This window comes from Leucopleurus acutus (assembly GCF_964270905.1).
Source record: "Leucopleurus acutus genome assembly, chromosome: 5".
NCBI classification, from domain to species: domain Eukaryota; kingdom Metazoa; phylum Chordata; class Mammalia; order Artiodactyla; family Delphinidae; genus Leucopleurus; species Leucopleurus acutus.
Genome location: NC_139147.1, coordinates 9096884 through 9119105, shown reverse-complemented (window position 1 = coordinate 9119105; position 22222 = coordinate 9096884). Strand labels below are relative to the sequence as shown.

The window sequence follows — 22222 nt, the reverse complement described above, 5'->3', positions numbered from 1 at the left end:
TCAGAGAACTCTGCGCTAATTAGCCAATTTTGCTAGAAGAATACTTTTATTAAGCTTATCTAAGTAAGGTAAAACAGTTGAGCCAATAGTAATTACACTAGCCCTTGAGTAAGGCTTAAGAAAAAATAAACGGGGGTGGGAGAGAGTAGGAGTGGGAGGTTGGGATTACCAGATGCAAACTGGTATGTATGGAATGGATGACCAACGAGGTCCTACTGTATAGCACAGGGAACTCTATTCAATATCCTGTGATAAACCATGATGGAAAAGAATATGAAAAAGAATGTATGTATATGTACAGCTGAGTCACTTTGCTGTACAGCAGTAATTAACACAACACTGTAATTCAACTATACTTCAAAAAAATAAATTAAAAAAAAACAAGAGTGTAAAAGTTTTACGATATGATCACTTTCTGACAGATATGAGGGAGGTAAGATGAGAGGATGCGTGGTCCCCACTGCCCACTGACCGGAAACTCCCTTGAGTTTTGCCTGTTGTGGAGTCACCTGACTTTGAAAAATTCAAGACCCAAGATTTTAAAAAGATTCTTTGGAGACTGAGTTCCTAAAAGATTTAGGCGAATTTTTGGAAGGAATATTGGCAGGTGACAAGAGGACATTTGCATAGCAGAACTGCAAGAAATGGGAGCTGGACAAGAAACTACGGATACAAAGCAAAAGACTGATTTAGTGCACGTACATGTTGGGGGTGTCTATGTATGAAGGAAGCTGCCTAAACCAAAGAAGATACAGACGAAACACTGGAGAAAGCATTTATTGCCTCAAAAATAGGAGTTAATATCCTTAATAATATAAAAAGTTTCACAAATCAGGAAGGAAAGTGTGACTGTGGTGGACCCAGTGGACTAGCCCTTAGAATTCCCTCCAACCTCCTTCTGCGGACCTTCCTGTAACTACAGAAGCCAAAAAGGGAAAAGTCATTCTACAAATCAGCTATTGTTATGTAACAAACCACCCCAATACTTAGTGGCTTAAAGTAGCAACCATCTATCATAATTATAAAAATCTTTTTTTTAATTAATTAATTTATTTTTGGCTGCGTTGGGTCTTGGTTGCTGCGTGCAGGATTTCTCTAGTTGCGGTGAACGGGAGCTGCTCTTCATTGTGGAGCACAGACTTCTCATTGCGGTGGCTTCTCTTGTTGCGAAGCACAGGCTCTAGGCGTGTGGACTTCAGTAGTTGTGGCATGTGGGCTCAGTAGTTGTGGCACGTGGGCTTAGTTGCTCTGTGGCATGTGGGATCTTCCCGGACCAGGGATCAAACCCATGTCCCCTGCACTGGCAGGCAGATTCTTAACCACTGTGCCACCAGGGAAGTCCCTAAAAATCTTTTTTTCTGATTGTAAAAATATTTTAGACCAGCATCATATATTTGGTCAAGTGTTAAATATCTCTGACTGTATGCATCTCAAAGCTCTAAACTTGCTTCTCAGGACCAACCACCTGCTGTCTTCAAAAACTAAACTGCTACAAAAAAACAAAAATTGCAGCTGGAAACATAGCTTAAGAGATTTAAGCAGTTGCGATGAATGTACCATATTTGGATCTTACGGCAAATAAAATATTTTTAAATGAGACAATTGTGGAAATTTAAATGCTGGCTCGATATTTGGTTAGCAACTGCTCACCTTTTTAAGGTTAGATAAGGGTTTTGTGGTTATGCTTTAACAACGGTTATCTTTTCCACATTAAAACACACACAACTCCCACTAAGACACTCAACGGATATTTCACCATGAGTATGCAGGGAGAAAGAAGTGATGTACCTGAAAAAGAAGAAATGATAAAAACTTTTCCCAGGAAGGAAACTATATATTTAGCTGGAATTTATGCCAAGTAAGTTGGATGATCAAAAAGATGACAGAATGTCCTTGAATAAGGATCAGTGAGAACTAATTCCTCAGACTGACAAAAGACCCAGAGAACTGGGTGGGGCAGCATGTTTTGAGCACCTACTGTGTGTAATATAAAAAAAAAAGAGTCGTCATCTTGTAAATTCACGAGTTTAGCCACCTTTCCATCTTTTCCTTAGCATCGATACACACTACAGGTTCTACCTGAGCACTTTCCAGAGCGGCCTCATGTACAAATCGGCAAATTTCCCCTTCTTTTTTCTGGTTGTAACTTTTTGTTGATTCAACGTTGAACTCACAGCCTAACAGCACTAAAACTTGAAGGTAGCAGAATATGCCACTCCAAAATATGTCTGTAGGGGTTCAGAACATGCCATCCCAAACTATGCCATATGGGTATATTGACTATTTGGAGCTGTAGGCACTGTAAACAGCAAATGTGGAACAGGCTTTCTGTGAACGCCCCTTATCCACACAGACCCTCCAAAAATGTCATCAATCTCCTCCCCAGGAGTGTCATCAGCTGGGAAGATTGACTCTTATCACAGGAGAAGAGAATGGAAGTGGACACCACACCCAGAGAAACACTGTCACCAACTATCATACCTCCCATCTCGTCTCCTAAGGGCCCCTTCATCTTTCCTAAAAACCATTTACTCTGCCCTAAGAGGCCTATATCCATCTCCCCTTTCCTTATAAGATGGTATTTAATTCTGAATTCTTACTCATTTTTCCCTGCGTATCTCCCTTGTATACATGAGGTAGACATGTTAATAAACTTCTGTCCGTTCTTCTCCTATGGTTCTTTTATTACAAGGGTATCAGCTAAGAACTCAGAAGAGCGGAGGGGAAATTATTGTTCCTCCCTGACAGACTCATGCCTGAACAAAGCTTTTCAAATACAGGTATTTTCTGGGAATTCCCTGGTGGTCTAGTGATTAGGACTCCATGCTTTCACTGCAGTGGGCCGGGGTTCGATCCCTGGTCAGGGAACTAAAATCCCCGTATGCTGTGCACTTCAGCAAAAAAAAAAAAAAAAGTTTAACAGAAGTATTTTCTCCATAAGATGCATCAAAGCCTCTTGTACTTAGGGGACACTAGACAGCACTTTAGCTCTGTGCTTGGGCCATTTCAAAGAGCAAAATCAACAACAAAAAGGCAAAAAATATGGCACTAACTAAACCACAATAAGGACACTTATTTAAAGGGCGGGAGAAGAAAAAAGAAGGCAGAATGTCCTGTTTTTTGACCTCAACTGGGAACCTGAATGTTGGCCGACTCGTATTTTGATCACTCTGCGCATGTCTGCAGATGACTGTGACAGCACCTTGAGGATGGATTGGACAAATTCACAAATAGGAATCCACGAATAGTAAGGACCAAGTATACAGGCAATTCTTGATCAAGATGACTTTTGTTTTAAGGCTTTCTTTTTTTTTTCCTTAATTGAAGTGTAGTTGATTTACAATGTTGTGTTAGTTTCAGGTGTATAGCAAAGCGATTCAGTTATACATACCTATACATTTATATTTTTCAGATTCTTTTCCCTTATAGGCTATTACAAAATATCGAGTATAGTTCCCTGTGCTATACAGCAAGTCCTTGTTGGTTATCTATTTTACATATAGTAGTGCATATGTTAATCCCAAACTCCTAATTTATCCCTTCCCCTTTGCTCTTTGGTAACCATAAATTTGTTGTCTATGAAGATGACTTTTTTAAGGTGATCTCTTCAAATTTTTTAGAGTTATCATTGATGAGAAACTTTATTTGCTCAAGTAGGTAGTAATAAACAGGAGACTTTTTCCCCATTTCCAAAAATTGTCTGTTCTCACCATTAACCAGATTTCCCAACATTCGATCTCTTTAACTCATAGCTCAAGGGAACAATCTATCCTTTAAATCGAGTAGCTTTTGTTTTTATTCAGAGATTAATGTTTTCTTATGGTATTGCAAATAGATTTTAAATTCCATCAGATTTTTCCATTTCAAATCAGCTCCCTCAAAACGAAAGAGAATGTGAGCCATAAATGTAAGCACATGTAACTTAATTTTGTAGTAGCCACATTAAAATTTTTTTTAAAATGGATGAAATTAGTGTTAACATTTTATTTAACACAACACAATCAAAATATCATCACTGCAACATGTAATGAGTATGAAAATTGGTGAGATAATTTATAATTTTGTGTACTAAGTCTTTGAAATTTTAACATTTATGGCTCATCTCAATTTAGACTAGTTCGATTTCAAGTGTTTGATAACCATGTTGTGGTTGGTTACTACCATACTAGACAGCATAGTTTTATTTCAAAATAATGATGCAGTCTTTCCTCAAGCATGTGCAGATATCACAGTACTAACTGTATAATTCTTCAGGATTCAATTTATAAGATTGACTAGGGATTGCTAGTATACAATTTTAAACTCGTTTTCAAAAGTTGAATTTTTGCTTTAAATGCACAAACTTTAAAAATATACATACACAGGAACTTCCCTGGTGGTCCAGTGGTTAAGACTCCATGCTCCAATGCAGGGGGCATGGGTTAGATCCCTGGTCAGGGAACTAGATCCTGCATGCCTCAACTAAAAAGATCCCCCATGCCGCAACAAAGATCCCGCGTGCTGCAACGAAAACCCGGCACAGCCAAATAAATAATTTTTTTAATTAAAAAAAATAAAATATACATATACACAAACACACACTGTAAACCAAAATCTCAGAAACAAAGACCTGATTGAAATAAAGAGGCATTAATTTGGGGTTTGTTAGGACTGCTGCCAGGAGACAGATTCAAGAAGTACTTGAACTGTGGGCCACTGGACTGCAAAATAGAAGCTTATAAAGGCAAAAAAAAGTAAGGCCCCAGTTACATAAGTCGTTTGTCAAGTATTCTGATTGGAGCTGGAAAAAAAAAATAAAGGTGCTTGTTAAACAAGGATTGGTTGGGGTCTGATATAGTTAAAAGTTGCGAGGGGAAACCTTGAGACCACAAGGTTGCAGCTAGCAGATGTATCCTTGGGTTTGGTACAGTTCAGAAAGTTTCAGTTCTCAGTGGTGCAGGGATGTATCTGAGTCCTGATTCTCAATGGCTGCCCAACCCCATTCTGTGTGCCTGAACTATGATTACTATGACTTCAATCTGTCATCAACACACACATGTATAAAATATATTTTCATATGCAGTATTCTTTAAGTTCAGATGTTCAAATGTTTAAAAAAAAAAAAAGGCCCGTGTTGACCTAATCTTTACCTGATGACTGACTTCAGATTATTCTGGGAATAACTGTCAGTCTGCGGAGTCAGATGACTTTCCAGCTCGTAGTAGCCAGCCAAGACCATCCCATGACGCCTGCCTCCTATTCATACCCTTTGTAGTCTTCTCCCACATTAGACCAGAACTGGCCTGTGTGACCAACAGACATAGCAAAGTAATGGTATGTAACTTACGAAACTAAGTCATAAAAGACAATTTGGCTTCTGTCTTTCTCACTGACCCCTGGATCACTTGCTCTGGAAGAAGCCAGCAGCCACATCTTGAGGATGCCCAAGCAGCCTATGGAAAGGTCCACTTGGCTAAGAACTGAAGCCTCCAACCAAAGGCCATATGAGTCAATCATCTTGGAAGGGATCCTCCAGCTGCAGTCAAGCCTTTAAGGCTACAGCCCCAGCTGACATCTTGACTGTAACCTCACGAGCCTTGAGCCAGAACTACCCAGCTAAGCCACTCCCAAATTCCTGATCTACAGAAACTGTGGGAAAACAAATGTTTCTTGATTTCAACCACTAAGTTTGAGTAATCCGCTATGCAGCAATAAGTTTTAATTTTAAATACACAGTTATAATTTTAAAATTAAAATTGGTAATGGGAATCTATCTGTAAAATTCTATTTAGATATAAATTACTTAAGGTATTGAAGACTTCTACAGCTTCAGAAATTTGATCTTTCAAAAAATATATTTTAAGTCAGCAATTTCTTAGCACTTTAAAACAAATTTTTAAAATTAAGTTAAAAATGTAAAATAAGTTAAGTATAGATGAGCAAAATAGAATATTGAAATGTTTTAATTAGTTAAAATTCTGAAAATTTGACCATATTTATAGTTATTTATAGTTTTAAAAAACTGATTTCTAAAACCATAAACTCTATAATGCCTTTATTGTATCAATTTTACTGTGTTCAATTAATACCTTTAGAAATAAATATTTCTATGAACTAAAATTTCAGTACAAAATCCCATCAAAAATCAGATTTGCTAAATGTGAAGTTCAAAAGCCAATGAGATACCACAACACAAATAAACCTTGAAACATAATGTTAAGTGAAAGAAGTTGGTCACAAAAGAGTATGTATCTTATGATTCCATTCATAGGAAATGTTCCGAATAGGCACATCTACAGACAGAAATTAGGTTAGTGGTTGCCTAGGGCTCGGGGGGCATGGATGTAACTGCCAATGGGTATGGGGTATCTGGGGGCTCATGAAACTGTTCTAAAATTGTGGTGATGGTTGCACCGTTCTGTGAACATATGAACAACCCGTGTGCTTTAAATGGGTGCATTATTCAGTATGTGAATTATCTCTTAATAAGGCTCTTTTTTTTTTTTTAAGAGAAGGTTCAAAGAACAAGAGTTGCTAAATAGCAGAGGATAAATATATCTTTTGACAGCAGCACAAAGATTCTTTCGCAAGGAATATAATGTCTCTGGAAAATGGTTGCTAAACAATCTTCTCTTCTATAGGCCACTGATAACTGGATGTACCCACCAGCAGCTGAAACAGAGAGGAGCAGAAAGCATGAGACGGCTGTGAGAGGACATCAGTGTGGCTCTCTAGGCGCTTTCAAGTCTGCTTTCCAAGGAGTCCCCCAAGCTCGGCTCTACAGCATACAAGCCTCACCTTATAGTAAAAGGGGTTGCACTATTAAATGCTGAGAGCAGGAACTCAATAACGATTAGCCGTTATTCTTCAAAAAGCCAGGAAGGGAGGGAAGGAAAAGACAGTTAACAATCCAATCAAGTTCTCTTTAGGGAAACCTAATGCCAGATAACAAAAAACAGTAAAGATATCATATATAATTTCTACGATGATAGAAAAAAGTATGACGATAGAGCAAATTATAGCAAACGAAAGCTACATGTTATACATGTAGGCAAGAGTCCTTACTTACGATAAACAAGTCGGGAATAAGTCATTGATTATACTGACTGAAATGAAACAACAGAAAGTTTAAAGGTTAGCAGTAGGTTGGATGATGTCCCCACAAAATTCATGTCCACCCACTACCTCAGAATGTGACTCTATATGGAAATAGGGTCTTGGCAGATGTAATTAGTTAAGATGAGGTCATACTGGGTGAGGGCAGGTCCCAAATCCAATGACTAGTGTCCTCAGAAGAAGGGGAGAGGACACACAGAGACACATAGGGAAGAAGGTCACGTGAGGATGCAGGCAGAGATGGGAGTGATGCTGCCAGCCAAGGAACTCCACGAAGTGCTGCCAACAACCAGAAGCTGCAAGAGGCCACAAGGATTCTTTGCTAGAGCTTTGAGAGGGAGTGTGGCCCTGACAACACCTTGATACAGGTCTTCTGGCCTCCGGAACTGTGAGAAAATAAATCCCTGTTGTTTAAAGCCATGCAGCTTTGGGTACTTTGCTATATACGACAGGCACAGGAAACAGATAAACATGCCATGAAGTGTAGCCACCAGGCCAGCAGAGGGCACTGTCCACCACCAATTATTACATAAACAAACGGGCCCAGAATAATTGCTGAGGTTTACAGAGAAAGCCGTACAAAAAGTGTTCAAATATAATTTAAACACTTGTACCTTTCCAATGATGATAAACAGGTTAAAATGTATCACTTTAAATAATTTACCACCATTATCATCTTACTGGCTAACCTGTGACCTTTGCAACAACTTGGCTGGGAGCTGCTTTTCAAGAACGTCCCTGTCTGGCGTCATTTCACACCCACAGGAGGTTATCTGTAGGATAAATTCCCCCAACAATTTCCCTCCAGGAAGAGATGTATATTTTAAATTTCAATAGATAGGGCCTAATTCCTCTCCAAGGAAGTAATACTACATTACATACTCACTAGAAATGCACAAAAATGGCTGGTTTTCCCCAGCCTTGGCCATACTGTTCTAGAACCAGCAGTGACGTGGGTCCCAAGAACAGGGCTAAGGGCTCTTAGATCCGCATTTCTCAGCGCTGGTGCTTCACCAGCCTGATGGTACTAAAGATTCCCGACCTCCCCAAAACCCGTCTCCAGCCCAGCATGGGCACAGTCGATTCAGGCGCGGAGCCCAGCCTTTCAGACACCACACTGAACTGATTCATACCAGATCTGCAGGGAGAATGTCTTGCTCCAAGTCAGCAATGTTTACAATAAACAGCACCCCTTTTTATGTCACTGTGAACATAGAGGCCAAAAAGCAATTCCAGGATTCCAAAGGGACAGACACTATGGTAGTCTCAAGAATAGCTCTCTCACCCATGCATAGAAAAGACATTCTCTTCAATACATGGTGCTAGGAAAATTCATTATTCACATGTTTAAAAAAAAAAAAGAAACTAAACTCCTATTGTAACACCACTCACAAAAATTAACTCCAAATGAATTAAAGACTTAAATGTAAGACTAGAAAGCATAAAACTCCTAGAAGAAAATGTAGGGGAAAAGCTCCTTGACATGGTTCTTGACAATGATTTTGATGGATTTGAAACCTAGAGCACAAAGCAACAACAACAAAAAGTGGGACTTGTTTCAAACTTAAAAGCTTCTGCACTGCAAAATAAACCATCAACAAAACGAAAAGACAACCTACAAGGTGGAAAAAAAAATTGGAAACCGTTAGCTTATAAGGAGTTAATATCCAAAAATACATAAAGAACTCATACGACTCAATAGCAAAAAACAAATAATCCAATTTTTAAATGGTCAAAGTACCTGAATGGTCATTTTTCCAAAAAAAGATATACGAATGACCAATGGGTACATGAAAATGTGCTCAACATCACTGATTATCAGGAAAATGCAAATGAAAGACATGAGGTATCACCTCTCACCTGTTAGGATGTCTATTATCAAAAAGACAAGAGATAACAAATGCTGGAGAGGATGTGGAGAAGAGGGAACCCTTACAGACTATTGGTGGGGATGTAAATTGGTGCAGCCACTATGGAAAAAAGTACAGAGGTTCATTTAAAAATTAAAAATAGTACTGTCATGTGATTCAGCAATTCTACTCCTGGGTATTCATCTAAAGGAAATGAAAACATTATCTCAAAGAGATGCGTGCACTCCCATGTTCATAGCAGCATTAATTACAATAGCAAAGACATGGAAACAACCTAAGTGTCCATTAATAGAAGAATGGATAAAGATGTGGTGTACATACAGTGGAAGATCATTCAGCCACAAAAAAAGAAGGAAATCCTGTTACTGAGTTTGTGACAACATGGATGAACTTGGGGGCATTAGGCTAAGTGACATAAATCAGAACGAGAAAGAAAAATACTGTAGGATCTGGTATGTGGAATCTAAAAAAAAGAACAGATTGGTGGTTGCCAGAGGGGAAGGGAGGAATGGGGAAGGGGATCAAAAAGGTTTAAAAAAAACACCAGAACCCATAACTTCTGAATACGACCGTTTAGATGGTGGGAATTTGGATATGACAAAAGAGCCTACTTCTGCTCAGATCCACCAACCAGGTCATGAGTCAGATGGTGTCAAGCAGCTTTTCCCCCTTCATTCATTTCTCCTCAACCCTCAGGAAGGTATCAAAGTTTTTTCTAAACCAGTATTTTCTTAAGATTTGTTCACAATTCAAATCCTTTGTGTGATGCCATACTGGGTACAAGTGAGGGGTGTTTTCACTCCATCCTGGAGGTAAGGGGAGAATCCTCCGTGTTAACTGTATTAGTTTCTGATCGCTGCTGTAACAAATTATCACAGATTTAATGGTTTAAGACAACACAAATTGATCAACTTACAATTCTGGAGGTTCGAAGCCCTAAAATCAAGACATCAACAGAGCTGTGTTCTTTCTGAAGCCTCCAGAGGATAACTCATTTCCTTGCTTTTTCCAGTTTCTGGAGGTTACCTGCATCCCTGGGTCCCTGGCCCCTTCCTCCATCTTCAAAGCCAGCAATGGGAGCATCTTCAAATCAGTCTCAGTCTCCTTCCCTCCCTCCCTCTCACTGCTTTTATCTTATATCTCCTTCTGCCTCTGACCTTCCTGCTTACCGCTAATAAGGAGATTTGGGATTACGTTGTGCCCAGCAAGATAATCCAGGGATATCTTCCCGTCTCAAGATCCTCAATTTAATCACATTTGCAAAGTCCCTTTTGCCATACAGAGGGACATCCACAGTTCTGGGGATTAGGGCTGGACATCTGGGGGGGGGGAGGGGACTGTAACCTGTGCCATTTTTGAAACTTTTCTCCTCCTTTCTCTCAAAAACCCCTAGCTCTTTTTTAAAGATTGTGTCACTTGTAACCAATTGACTCTCCTCTTATGTAACCCAATGTTCCCCAACCTTTGCTGCACATTGGAATCAGAGAGCTTTTAAATCTCCCAATGCTTGGGTAACACCCCAGCACAGTTAAATCACGATGTCTGGGGATGGAGCCAGGCATTAGCACATTTTTTTTTTGAAGATCCCCAGGGCATTCTAATGTGAAAAAATTGGGGAATGACTGCTATGAGCAACAGACTTTCTCCAAGCCACCCTAAGTACCACTTCATCGACCTGCTGCATAATTTGCGGGGCTCAATGCAAAATGAAGATGCGGGACAAGTGTTTAAAAAAAAAATCAAGAATTTCAGGACAGTAACCGCAGAGGGTGCAGACCCTGAGGCCAGCACGTTGGGCAGTGTTTTCTTCCCTCCTCATCTCTGAGGAGGTCAGTAGCTACGTGCAGGATCCATCCAGTGTCTTGGCTTCCCAGTCCCTCGACCTCCTTCACACCAACAAGATTTCCCTGTCCCGTTCATGTGGTTCATCCGTGCAACCTCTGAGAACTGGATCTCAAGGCATCCCACACTGACTCCCAGGACCCGGCTTGGCTCCAGTCTCCAAGCTTCGCCTCCAGGGGTGCCCTGCCCTCGGAGACCTCTGTTCCATCAACCCTACTGTATTTCCCTTATTATGAATTTCCGACCCTCTCGTGTCCTTTCTTCTGTCCTTAGAGGCCATAGCCCCACACTACAATCCTTTGCTTGCAAACATCTTTCCCTGTGCTGTGTGAGCCTGGCAAAACACCAACTTCCTCCACCAGCTGCACTAGGGATTGGACGATGCTGGGGGGAAACTGAAAGAGGCCGATTGTGCTGTCTTGACATTTATGACCACAGGTCTCATGTGGGCCCCCAACTCTGCTGGTCAATGCTGCCTAATTCCCTAATAAATTCACTTTCCCATTCTGCAAGATGGCTATGCCTCCCTCAAGTTTCCTAAAAGAATCCTTCTTGCTAATGACCTCAAGTCACTCATCCTTCAAAGAGAAAACAGTACCCTCAAGGAGAGCCACCCAACATCCTACAAGTGGAGCCACACACGCTGATGTTTAGATGATTACTATTGTATAAAAACGTGCTTTCATCTCTCTCTCTCCCAGCTTTAAAAACTCTTTTAAAAGAGTTCAAGTCATACAAAGTATGTTCTCGACTACCACAGAATGAAGAAATCAATAACAGCAAGATATGTGGATAATCCCCAAAGAGTTGGAAGCTAAAAAATATACTTCTAAATACCCTTGGTCAAAGAAGATGTCAAAAAGTAAATTAGAAGGTATTTTAAACTGATTGAAATTGAAAACATAACATATCAGTGTTTACGGGATGCCACTAACATAGTACAGAAAGGGAAATTAATAGCCCTTAATGTCTATATTAGAAAAGAAGATCTTAAATCAATGATCTCAGCTTCCATGGTTAAAAAAAACCCACAACACACACCAACTAGAAAACCCAAAGTGAGAAGAGAGGAAATAAAGATTAGAATGGAAATATAATATAACCAGAAAAAACAGAGAAACATATCAATGAAACCAAAAGCTTCTTCCTTAAGAAAATAAATAAGTAAATAGTTCTAACCAGAGAGATCAAGAAAAAGATATGAAAGACACAAAATACCAATATCAGGAATGAGAGAAGTGGCGTCACTCTTGATATTAAAAGGATGGATAAGGGCATATAATGAATGACTTCATGTCAGAGTCAACAACTTAGGTGATACACACAAATTTTTTGAAAAACATGAATTAAGCTCACTCAAGAAGAAACAAAATACCCGAATAGCCTTATATCTTTAAAATAGAGTTCCAAATAATCTTTAGGAGAAAAAAGAAAATACTAGGTGAGCCCCAGCAGGTGCCCACCTTCCTGACCTCACCTGTTGACTTGATGGAGAAAGTGGAGTCAAGGTGACAGACACAGGCAGCTCAGCCAACCTGTGCTTGGGTAGAGCTGAGTCATAATGAGATCGTAGCTCTCCATAAATCTAAAAGTCACTAATCAAACACACTCAGATCAAATGCACTCAGATTACACTAAAGAAGGTGGGTGGGAGAGTTCTAATTGCTTGTCCACACCGTGACACACCTTTGGAGATTCATTTTCAGTTGAACTTTGTGGCCACAAATTTCACTTAGAGAAAAAAATGCATATATGTATCCTCCTTGGACAAACCTAAAATGCACACACTTAGCACCCGTAGGAGTTGTGTAAGATGAATAAAAACATTCCGGTAAGAGGCTTCATCCACAATGAGAGTTTCATAAACATTCTCTCCCACTTGGGGGCGCACACAGCTAGGATCCCACACAGCTAGGTACCCTGCCCACACCTGTAAATCTGTTCTTGGGACCTTTTTTTCTCTCATTCCTCTCTTGAGTTTCTCTTAGGCAAGGAATGAGATCTATGTCCTGAGAAGCAGTTACCATGTCGAAATAATTTCACTGTAGTCAAGGAAAAAGCGAACATCCTCATTTTGCAGTGGATGACGGACGCACGCCCAAGAAAATTACTCAGCACTTGTTTTTCTCCTTTTGGGGTTCTCCTACAATAGTTTCTTCAATCCAACTGCAAGGAATCTCTAGACCCTATCGACCCGTCACCGTCCGCTTTTGCTTTAGGGGAACAACGTCTCGACCCCGCAAACCACAGCTTGGCTCAAGAGGCGGGATCAAAAGAGGGCGCATCGCGGGGAGGGGGCGGACCCGGGAATGGGGCGTTACGAAACCTTCAGGAACAGACGGCCCCTCCTCGGAGGGGAGGGACCGAGGACCGGAGCCTTGCTCTCTGCAAGTCACAGCGCTGGATTCTAGAACACAGTTCTTCCTGGCTTCTCTGACTGTGGCCGGGCCTCCGCAGCGCGCGTCGCCCGTGGCCCACGGCCCGGTTCGCTCTTCACCCAACGGCCTCGCGCGCCCGGCACCTGGCCATGCCGTCCTACACCCGCGTGGCGCTGGTCACCGGGGCCAACAAGGGCATCGGCTTCGCCATCGCGCGCGACCTGTGCCGGCAGTTCCCGGGGGACGTGGTGCTCACGGCGCGGGACGTGGAGCGGGGCCGGGCGGCCGTGCAGCAGCTACAGGCCGAGGGCCTGAGCCCGCGCTTCCACCAGCTGGACATCGACGACCTGCAGGGCATCCGCGCCCTGCGCGCCTTCCTGCGCAAGGAGTACGGGGGTCTCAACGTGCTGGTCAACAACGCGGGCATCGCCTTCAAGAGTAGGTGTGGGGGGCGGGAGGTCCCCGGGCGCTCCGAGGGTGCCAGACAGTGAGCCGCATACGCCCCCTACCCGCCCACTTAAGTTATGGAAGGCAGAGCCCGCCCCTCGGGATGCTCTCAGCTCTCGCCTCCCACGGCTGGTTCTCGCTTCCCACGGAGTCGCGGGAGCGGTTCGTTTAGCTCAAGACCCGCCCGAGCGCCGGGCACAGTGCGCCCCGCCCGCCTGCCGGCCTCTGCGGGCCCGAGCACGCAAGAGCTCATCCCAGGACCCTCCCAGGACAGATAGCTGCTGAGGTTTGCAAGAGAATCGGTCTCCTGCGAGGGGACCACGCCCTGCTAAGCTCATCAGCTTTCTAATGCAAGAAACATTTTCTCTGCGAATGGTCTCCAAACTCACTTTGGGCTTTCTCTTTCCTTGAAAGGGCGCATTCATAGATACGAGGAGGCATCTGCTCGGGACAGGAAGTGGATCTCGGGAGCACGATTAGTGCGCACGTGCACGCGCTAGTGGACTTGAGAGAGCTTTGATGGAGCTTTTTAATGGGGAGGTTTGATAGGCTCTGGCAAAAAGGAAGCGAGCGTGGTTCCCACCCCCAGGGAAGCTATGTTTGTTATCAAACATATATAAGTGTGGTCTGAAGTAGCACCTTTCTTTGGGGCCGGGGTGCGGGAGGGGGGAGATCAAGGAGCTTACTTACTCTTATTATTCGAGTAAGAAAGTTATCGATCTGCCATGTGCCGCGGGTAGAAATAAACAGGGCAGCCTCACTTACAACCTAGTGGGGAAGAGAAATCTAAGAGGCAGAGCGGAGGAAAACGAAGTATTGTGAAGCGTTAAGTCTTCATCCCCTTGGCCTTGGACCCTCGGCAGCGCCCTGCACCTGCAACTCGGTCTGCGGGCTTTCTGGGAGCGCGGGCGGGGGCGACTGACAGCCCCCGGAGCCGACGGCTGGGGAATTGGTGGATAAATACCCGGCTTCCTGGAGGACACACGGAGGAACACTGACTTCAGCTGGAAGCTCTTGCCCCTCAGAGTGTGGGCTGTCGGCCAGCAGCGCCTGCCCCGCTGGACACTCGCTGGAATCGCAGAACCCCAGCCCCGCCACCACACGTGCTGCATGATAATCTGCATTTTAACAGAATCCCCAGGTGCCTCCTATGCCCATCCAAGACTGCGAACTTCGATCACTGCTGCTCGGAGTGTGGCTCTCAGACCAGGAGCCGTGGCGTCACCTGGGAACTGGTTAGAAATGCAAATTTTGGAGCCTCACCCCGGACCTTCAGGATCCCAAACTCTGGGGGCTGGGCCCAGAATGCTGTGTTCTAACAGGTCCTGCAGGTGCTTCCCACACACGCTCCAAGTTTGAGAACCACGGACCTCGTGGTTTTAAAATTGTTTTAAAGGTAGTTTGTTTGGGGGACTTCCCTGGTGGCGCAGTGGTTAAGAATCCACCTGCCAATGCAGGGGATGCGGGTTCGAGCCCTGGTCCGGGAAGATCCCACGTGCCATGGAGCAACCAAGCCCGTGCGCCACAACTACCGAGCCTGTGCTCTAGAGCCCCCCCGCCCCCGCCGCCGAGCCCGTGCTCCACAACAAGAGAAGCCACCGCAATGAGAAGCCCGCGCACCGAACGGAAGAGTAGCCCCTGCTCGCTGCAACTAGAGAAAGCCCTCCCGCAGCAACGAAGACCCAACGCAGCCAAAAATCAATAAACTTATTGTTTTTAAAGTTAGCTGGTTTTGTCTTTCATTAGAGATAAGATCCACTTTGTCTTATGAATTTCAGGAGGAAATGCATCACTTTGTTTCCTTCTCTTTTTTGAAAGTTGATGATCCGACACCGTTTGACATTCAAGCTGAGATGACACTGAAGACAAACTTTTTTGCCACGAGAAATGTCTGCAGCGAATTACTGCCGATAGTGAAACCTCATGGTAAGTCCAGCTTTGTGGACTGTCAGGTTGCCTCCCCTCGGCAAGGCGTGACCCACCCCCCCGGGGGGTGTGGCCGGGGGGCTGTCCCCCAGGAATCACCCAGGGGTGCTATTTCTCTGTAGGGGGAAAAATAGAAAACTGCATGATGTTCTCATAGTATCTGGCCGCTCATACGAACATTTCAGCTTTATTGAAAGATATGTATACCCCACTCCAAGTTTGTGGAAGAATTAATTCCCTTTTCCCCCAGAACTTGTATGTTTGTATGCAGGCAGGCATGAGTGAACTTAGGCGTGTAGAGATGCATGTATGTTTAGATACCTGATTCATTTGAAGTTTATCCTTGTGTAGAAAGGAGATGGATCTAAATGTACCATTTTTCATATGGCTACCCAGTTGTTCTCTCAACATTTATGAAAAGTTCATCTTCTCCCCCACCTCCAAAAAGAAAGATGTGTATGATACATGGTGATGCTCTTGGGTCCCAAGTCATGAAGTGAATCCTAGAAGGATAAGGTGTTTCAAGTCCCCAAAGGCCTCTTGCCTTTGAGCAACTTCAGTGAGTCTTTCTCGGTTCCCCAAGGTGGCCGGGCCTCACCCAGTTCACCTGGGGCTTGGGGAAAGCGTCTGTTCTCTCATTACTATGAATTTTCCTCTATTCCTTTCTTCTTGCACCAACCTTTGCCAAGCTGGTTCAGAGCATCCAAAAGAAACTTTTCTTTATTAGGAAATATCTTTCCCACACTTTCAAGTATTCAGTGAATAACTTTTATTACTTTTCCCACAAACATTTATTGAGCGCCTACCATAATCCAGGCATGACCCTGGTGCTGGGAATACAGTGGTGAGTATTGTGGGCAGGGACAGTCCGGTCCATGGAGCACAGAGTCCAGTGGGGGAGACCACTGCCGACAAACAAGCCTAGCTGTGTAAATTACAACTGTGCTGGGAGCCGGGGAGAGAAGCCTTGCTTCCCTGAGGATTTTCTTTCCCAAGAAATCAACTGTGATTCTTAGGAAGAAGAACTCTGTGATTCTTACTAGAAACATGCTTTTCTTAATTTAACATTTTGAAGAAAGATGATCTCCAGTGCAAAAATATTTCAATTTCAAAAGATGCATGGTGAGAGTCCCACCTGTCTGCCCCTCCCCATTCTCCACAGGTGATTCTTGTTACTGGTTTCTTAGTGGGATGGGATCATAGAAAGCTCACAGGTAGAGTTTCAGGTATTGGCTCATAGAAGCCTTGGGTCCAGGGTCATGGAGTTGGTGAGTGCCCAGGGTCAAGGGGATAGAATTTTTAAATGCAAATCTAAGCAAAAATAAATGTGTGTGTGTATATATATATATATATATATATGTATATATATATATATTTGCTTCCCTTTTTACAAAAAAAGAAAGGACATTAAGTATAACGTTTGCCACCTTGCTTTCTTCACTTACTATATCTGGGGCTCTTATTCTTTTTTACAGCTGTATAGTATTCCATTGTAGCTGTGTGTTTTACCAAGTATCATGAAATCTTCCTATGGATTTTAGAATCATAGAATTTGAAAGCTGCAAAGTATTGAAAAAAAACTTACATTTTTAAAGTACATTTATGGTATCTGTCTACACCTTCACTTTATAAAGAAGGAAACTGAGCCCCAGAGAAGTGAATACAGCCAGGTAGTAATAGAGCTGGAAACAGTATCCCAGTTTCCTAACTTCACCCCTCAATCAAACCAGGATAATTAGTTCTAGTTAGGGAAGGATTATAGCACCAAATGATTGTGAACCAACCATTTTGAAAGGAAAGAAGTCTTTGGGGAGGGTGGGGCTCAGGGACCAACCCAGTGCTGGTGAATCACTGTCTTTAACCAGTTTTCTGTTACAGTAATTCCCAAAGCGGGAATCTTTGGTTTGCAACACATTGAGAATAGTGGTGACTTTTCAATAAACGTCACTCTGGAGGGCAAAACGCTGAGCATCACTGCCCCTTGGTTTGTAGGGAGTCGCTTCCTCCAGATTCAAAGCTGATTTAAAAGCCACTCTTTATTTAGCTTTATAATATCACTTTAAAGAAAGTTAACCCGCTTGCTTATTGGTTCAAGATTGAGTGAATAGGTTAAGCCACTAGGGGGAGCTACTTGCCCACTCTTGCCGGAACGCAGTAGGGGTTGTTTCCGGACCGTGGAGCCACCTGGACCTCAGCCAAGAGTGGTGGTCATGGTGTGGGCTGAGCCCTTTTCAGGGCTGATTGGGCCCATTTAGCTGTTGCAACTGTCACCCCTTGGTCTCTCCCCCAGGGGTGTGCCTTGAGATCCAAGAGGATGCCTCTTCCTCTTAGGAAGTTTTTTACTTCCATCGACGGCATAGAGTAGCTCCTGTAATTTGTTTTTTCTTTTCTTTCCTCCTTTCTTGTTTGAATTTAATTCCTTGTAGCAAACAAGCGTTTGAATACAAAGCTGCTTAGCAAGTAATGAAGAGCATAACTTCAGCAAAGCAGAATTCCTGGCCGAAATATTGAAGTGAATCTAATCATAAAAAAAAAAAAAAATCATGCCAATCCAAACTGGGGGAAATACTATAAAATAAAGGCTTAGAGTCTTTATAAAGATCACTGTCAACTGCTCTAGTGTAAATAGACTAAAGAGATAGGACAACTAAATGCAATCCATTTATCCCTCCAGGGTCCATGCAATCCATTGGACCCAGAATGAAAACAAACAAAAAACCTATAAAGGAAGATTATTGAGACAATTAGGGACGTTTGAATATGGACTATAGTTTAGATAATCGTGTTGTACGATGATTAATGTGATCACATTTGCGGTTATGGAAGAGAATGCCCTTCTGTATACTACAGTGTTTTAAGGTGAAGGTTTATGGTATCTGCCCACAATTAAGAGAAAGATAGAAAGCAAATGTGGCAAAATGTTGACAGTTGGTGAACTCAGCTGAAGGGTATATATATGGGTGTTTATTAAACCATTCTTGCAACTTCTCTGTAGGTTGCAAAGTTTTTCAAAGTTAAAAGTTGGGAAAAAGGGCACCCCTGGTGGTACAATGGTTGGGAGTCCACCTGCCGATGCAGGGGACACGGGTTCGTGGCCCGGTCCGGGAAGATCCCACATGCCGTGGAGCGCCTGGGCCCATGAGCCATGGCCGCTGAGCCTGCGCGTCCGGAGCCTGTGCTCCGCAACGGGAGAGGCCACAACAGTGAGAGGCCCGCGTACCGCACAAAAAAAAAAAAAAAAAAGTTGGGAAGGAACTATGTTATTACCAGAGAGAGACAGAGAGAAGGAAGGAAGGAAATAATATACTGGAGAGTCTTGGGTCCCTGCGGGCTATGTGAGATGCTTATGTACAAGGACAGAGTGAGGGCATCTCCGTATGGGGCTGGGCCCACAAGAATCTCCCAGCATGTACACACCCCACCAACAAATGTGTACCTGTGGTGAATGCCACTCAGAAAATGAAATAAAATCCAATTATCCTGTTGGATGCAAAGAATATGGATTCAGTATAATATGTGAGAAAATAACCCCCCAAATTTGGTGCTTTTTGATGTTGGACAGAATGTGTAAATTCACACGTTCACTGGTTTGGGGATTTCTATCAATGCTTCAAATTATTTTCTAGTTTTTGGCCTTCATATTTTATTTTATGGACAGATCTGTCTCATTAGTAGCTGTGAATCATTGCTAATATGAATATTAACTCACTAATTATATTTAATTCTTTGTTAACTATGGGCTAAAAAAAGGAATGAAAATCAAAACTGGGATGGAGAATCAACCCATTCCACATGTGAAAGTATCCATCATTAAGGATAGACAAGGGTCATTGGCAAGGGATTGCTTAAACCTGATTTTGGCACTCGGGGGTACAGAGGTGGCCCCAGGACCCCAGGAAATTATCTAAGGGTGAGGGCGCTGTCCCCCAGAAAGCAAGTTCACAAGTACCTGGAAATGAGGGTGTGTGTAGGAGGGTGTGTTTTATAAAACTACCTGGTGATTCTCCTACAGACCTACCTTCTGCTCACCTAATGAATCACTGCGCTTTAGCCCCTGTTATTGACAGAAATGTGTTCTTCCTTTTGGGAGAACAAGGGACAAAAAGTTAAAACTCACTGGTGCATTCTTGAGGCATTTTTGAATACCTTTGGAGGTTTTTTTTTAATGCCTTCTAGAATCTTTATTTTTTTAAAAGGGCTTAAAAATGCTTGGCTATTTATTTATTTATTAGAATCTTTTTTTTTTTTTTTTTTGCGGTACGCGGGCCTCTCACTGTTGTGGCCTCTCCCGTTGCGGAGCACAGGCTCCGGACGCGCAGGCTCAGCGGCCATGGCTCACGGGCCCAGCCGCTCCGCGGCATGCGGGACCTTCCCGGACCAGGGCACGAACCTGTGTCCCCTGCATTGGCAGGCGGACTCTCAACCACTGCGCCACCAGGGAAGCCCTAGAATCATTTTTTAAATCAGCAATTACACCTGCCCCATGACTCAATCATGTTTGTCAGTAGTCAACCAACGATTGTTTATTTGTGACATGCTTCTATATTTTTCTTATTCTGTTTCAGGGAGAGTGGTGAATGTCAGTAGTTTACAGGGTTCCAAAGCCCTTGAAAACTGCAGCGAAGATCTGCAGGAGAAGTTCCGATGTAAGACACTCACAGAGGAAGACCTGGTGGAGCTCATGAAAAAGTTCGTGGAGGACACGAAAAATGAGGTTCATGAGAGGGAGGGCTGGCCCAACTCTGCTTATGGGGTGTCCAAACTGGGGGTCACGGTCTTATCGAGAATCCTGGCCCAGCGTCTGGATGAGAAGCGACAAGCGGACAGGATTCTGCTGAACGCATGCTGCCCCGGGTGGGTGAAGACGGACATGGTGGGAGCTCACGGCTCCAGGACCGTGGAGGAGGGGGCTGAGACTCCCGTCTACTTGGCCCTCCTGCCTCCAGATGCCACCGGGCCTCACGGGCAGCTAGTCCGGGACAAAGTCGTCCAAACCTGGTGAATGTCTGCTTTGGCACTTGAGGCTTAATAAATGTTTGGGGAATGAATGACTTCTGGTGTTGTAGTCCGATTCTGTTTCTGTCCTTGCGGGGCATTGATGAGAAAGTGTCTAGTTCTGGGACTTTCCTGGTGGCGCAGTGGTTAAGAATCTGCCTGCCAATGCAGGGGTTCGAGCCCTGGTCCAGGAAGATCCCACATGCCGCGGAGCAACTAAGCCCCTGCGCCACAACTCCTGAAGCCCACGTGCCTAGAGCCCGTGCTCTGCAACAAGAGAAGCCACCGCAATGAGAAGCCCGTGCACGGCAACGAAGTGTAGCCCCTGCTCACCACAACTAGATAAAGTGCGCACACAGCAACAAAGACCCAACACAGCCCAAAATAAATAAATACATTTATTTTTTTTTAAAAAAGGAAAGTGTCTAGCTCTGGAATGGAGCTGAGCAATTTTGCTCTGCCCAAGCTCTAGCCTGAGAGGGAGATGCACATAGTCCGGTGGTTCTCGAATATTAGAGGGCAGCCAAATCACTTGGAGGGTGTGTAAAACATTGCCTGGAATTGGGGCCCAAGAGTGGGCATTTCTATCAAGTTCCCAGGTGCTGCTGGTATTGGGATGGCACTTAGAGAACCACTAGCCTCCTGAGAGGTCCCAGGGCTGCAGAGCAGGTCCCAGCCACGTTCCAGGTGTCCCTTGCTATTTCCAGGTTGTCGACCACAAAAAAAAAAAGATAAAGAAAAGCAGCTACAGCATGGCCCAAAGAGAGATGGCCCCTCTTCTCACAGTGACATCCATTCCCCAGCTTCAGACCATCCCTGAGATCCTAGGTTCTAAGAGATGCTCTAAGAAACTCTTGTATCCTTTAAAGAAGTTTCCCTTTTCCTTAAGCTGGTCTGAAGTGACTTACTGTTGCTTGCAACCAAAAGGAATCTAACGAACAGAAGTGCATGAAAACGTTTCATAGTATGCTGTAAAGGCAAAAATATCATGAAGTGAGAACCCATGGCGTGCTAGTCCATATGTCACGCTTAACACTTTCCTGACATTGTTTTATTATTATTTTTTTTTTGCCGTACACGGGCCTCTCACTGTTGTGGCCTCTCCCGTTGCGGAGCACAGACTCCGGACGCGCAGGCTCAGCGGCCATGGCTCACAGGCCCAGCCGCTCCGCGGCATATAGGATCCTCCCGGACCGGGGCACGAACCCGCATCCCCTGCATCGGCAGGCGGACTCTCAACCACTGTGCCACCAGGGAAGCCCCTGACATTGTTTTACATAATTCTCACAACAGTCCTTTGAGGTAGGGATTAATGTCATTTTTTCAAGTGAGGAAATAAAGGCTTGGAGAGGCTGATTAACTTATTCAAGATCACACAGCTAAGAGCCAAGAGTCAGAATTGTATCCAGGACTGTCTGACAGAAAACTTCCTTGGTGCCTAGAACTTGGTACATCCAGCTTCACTATGACGAGTCTAAAGACCACAGGCAACTCCCCTGGTGTAAAAATTAAGGAAGATGATACATTGAATCTAAGGGATTTGTAAGCCATATGGTTATTAGATCCCCAAACCAGCCTCTGTGTGAACTTTTCCATAAAGTAGATACATGAAATACGGTCTTAAAGTGGCATATTTTATTATTTATTTATTTGGCCGTGCCACACGGC

At 43.6% G+C, this 22222-nt stretch overlaps 1 protein-coding gene across 1 annotated transcript; it reads left to right on the top strand.

Moving 5' to 3' along the window:
• Positions 1–13294: 13294 nt before the first annotated feature.
• Positions 13295–20610, top strand: LOC309962646 (carbonyl reductase [NADPH] 3). The gene is made up of 3 exons (XM_082840561.1): positions 13295–13624; positions 15452–15559; positions 20125–20610. The coding sequence occupies exons 1-3, from the start codon at positions 13336–13338 to the stop codon at positions 20559–20561; spliced, it is 834 nt and encodes a 277-aa protein (XP_082696687.1). The 5' UTR covers positions 13295–13335; the 3' UTR covers positions 20562–20610.
• Positions 20611–22222: the final 1612 nt, after the last annotated feature.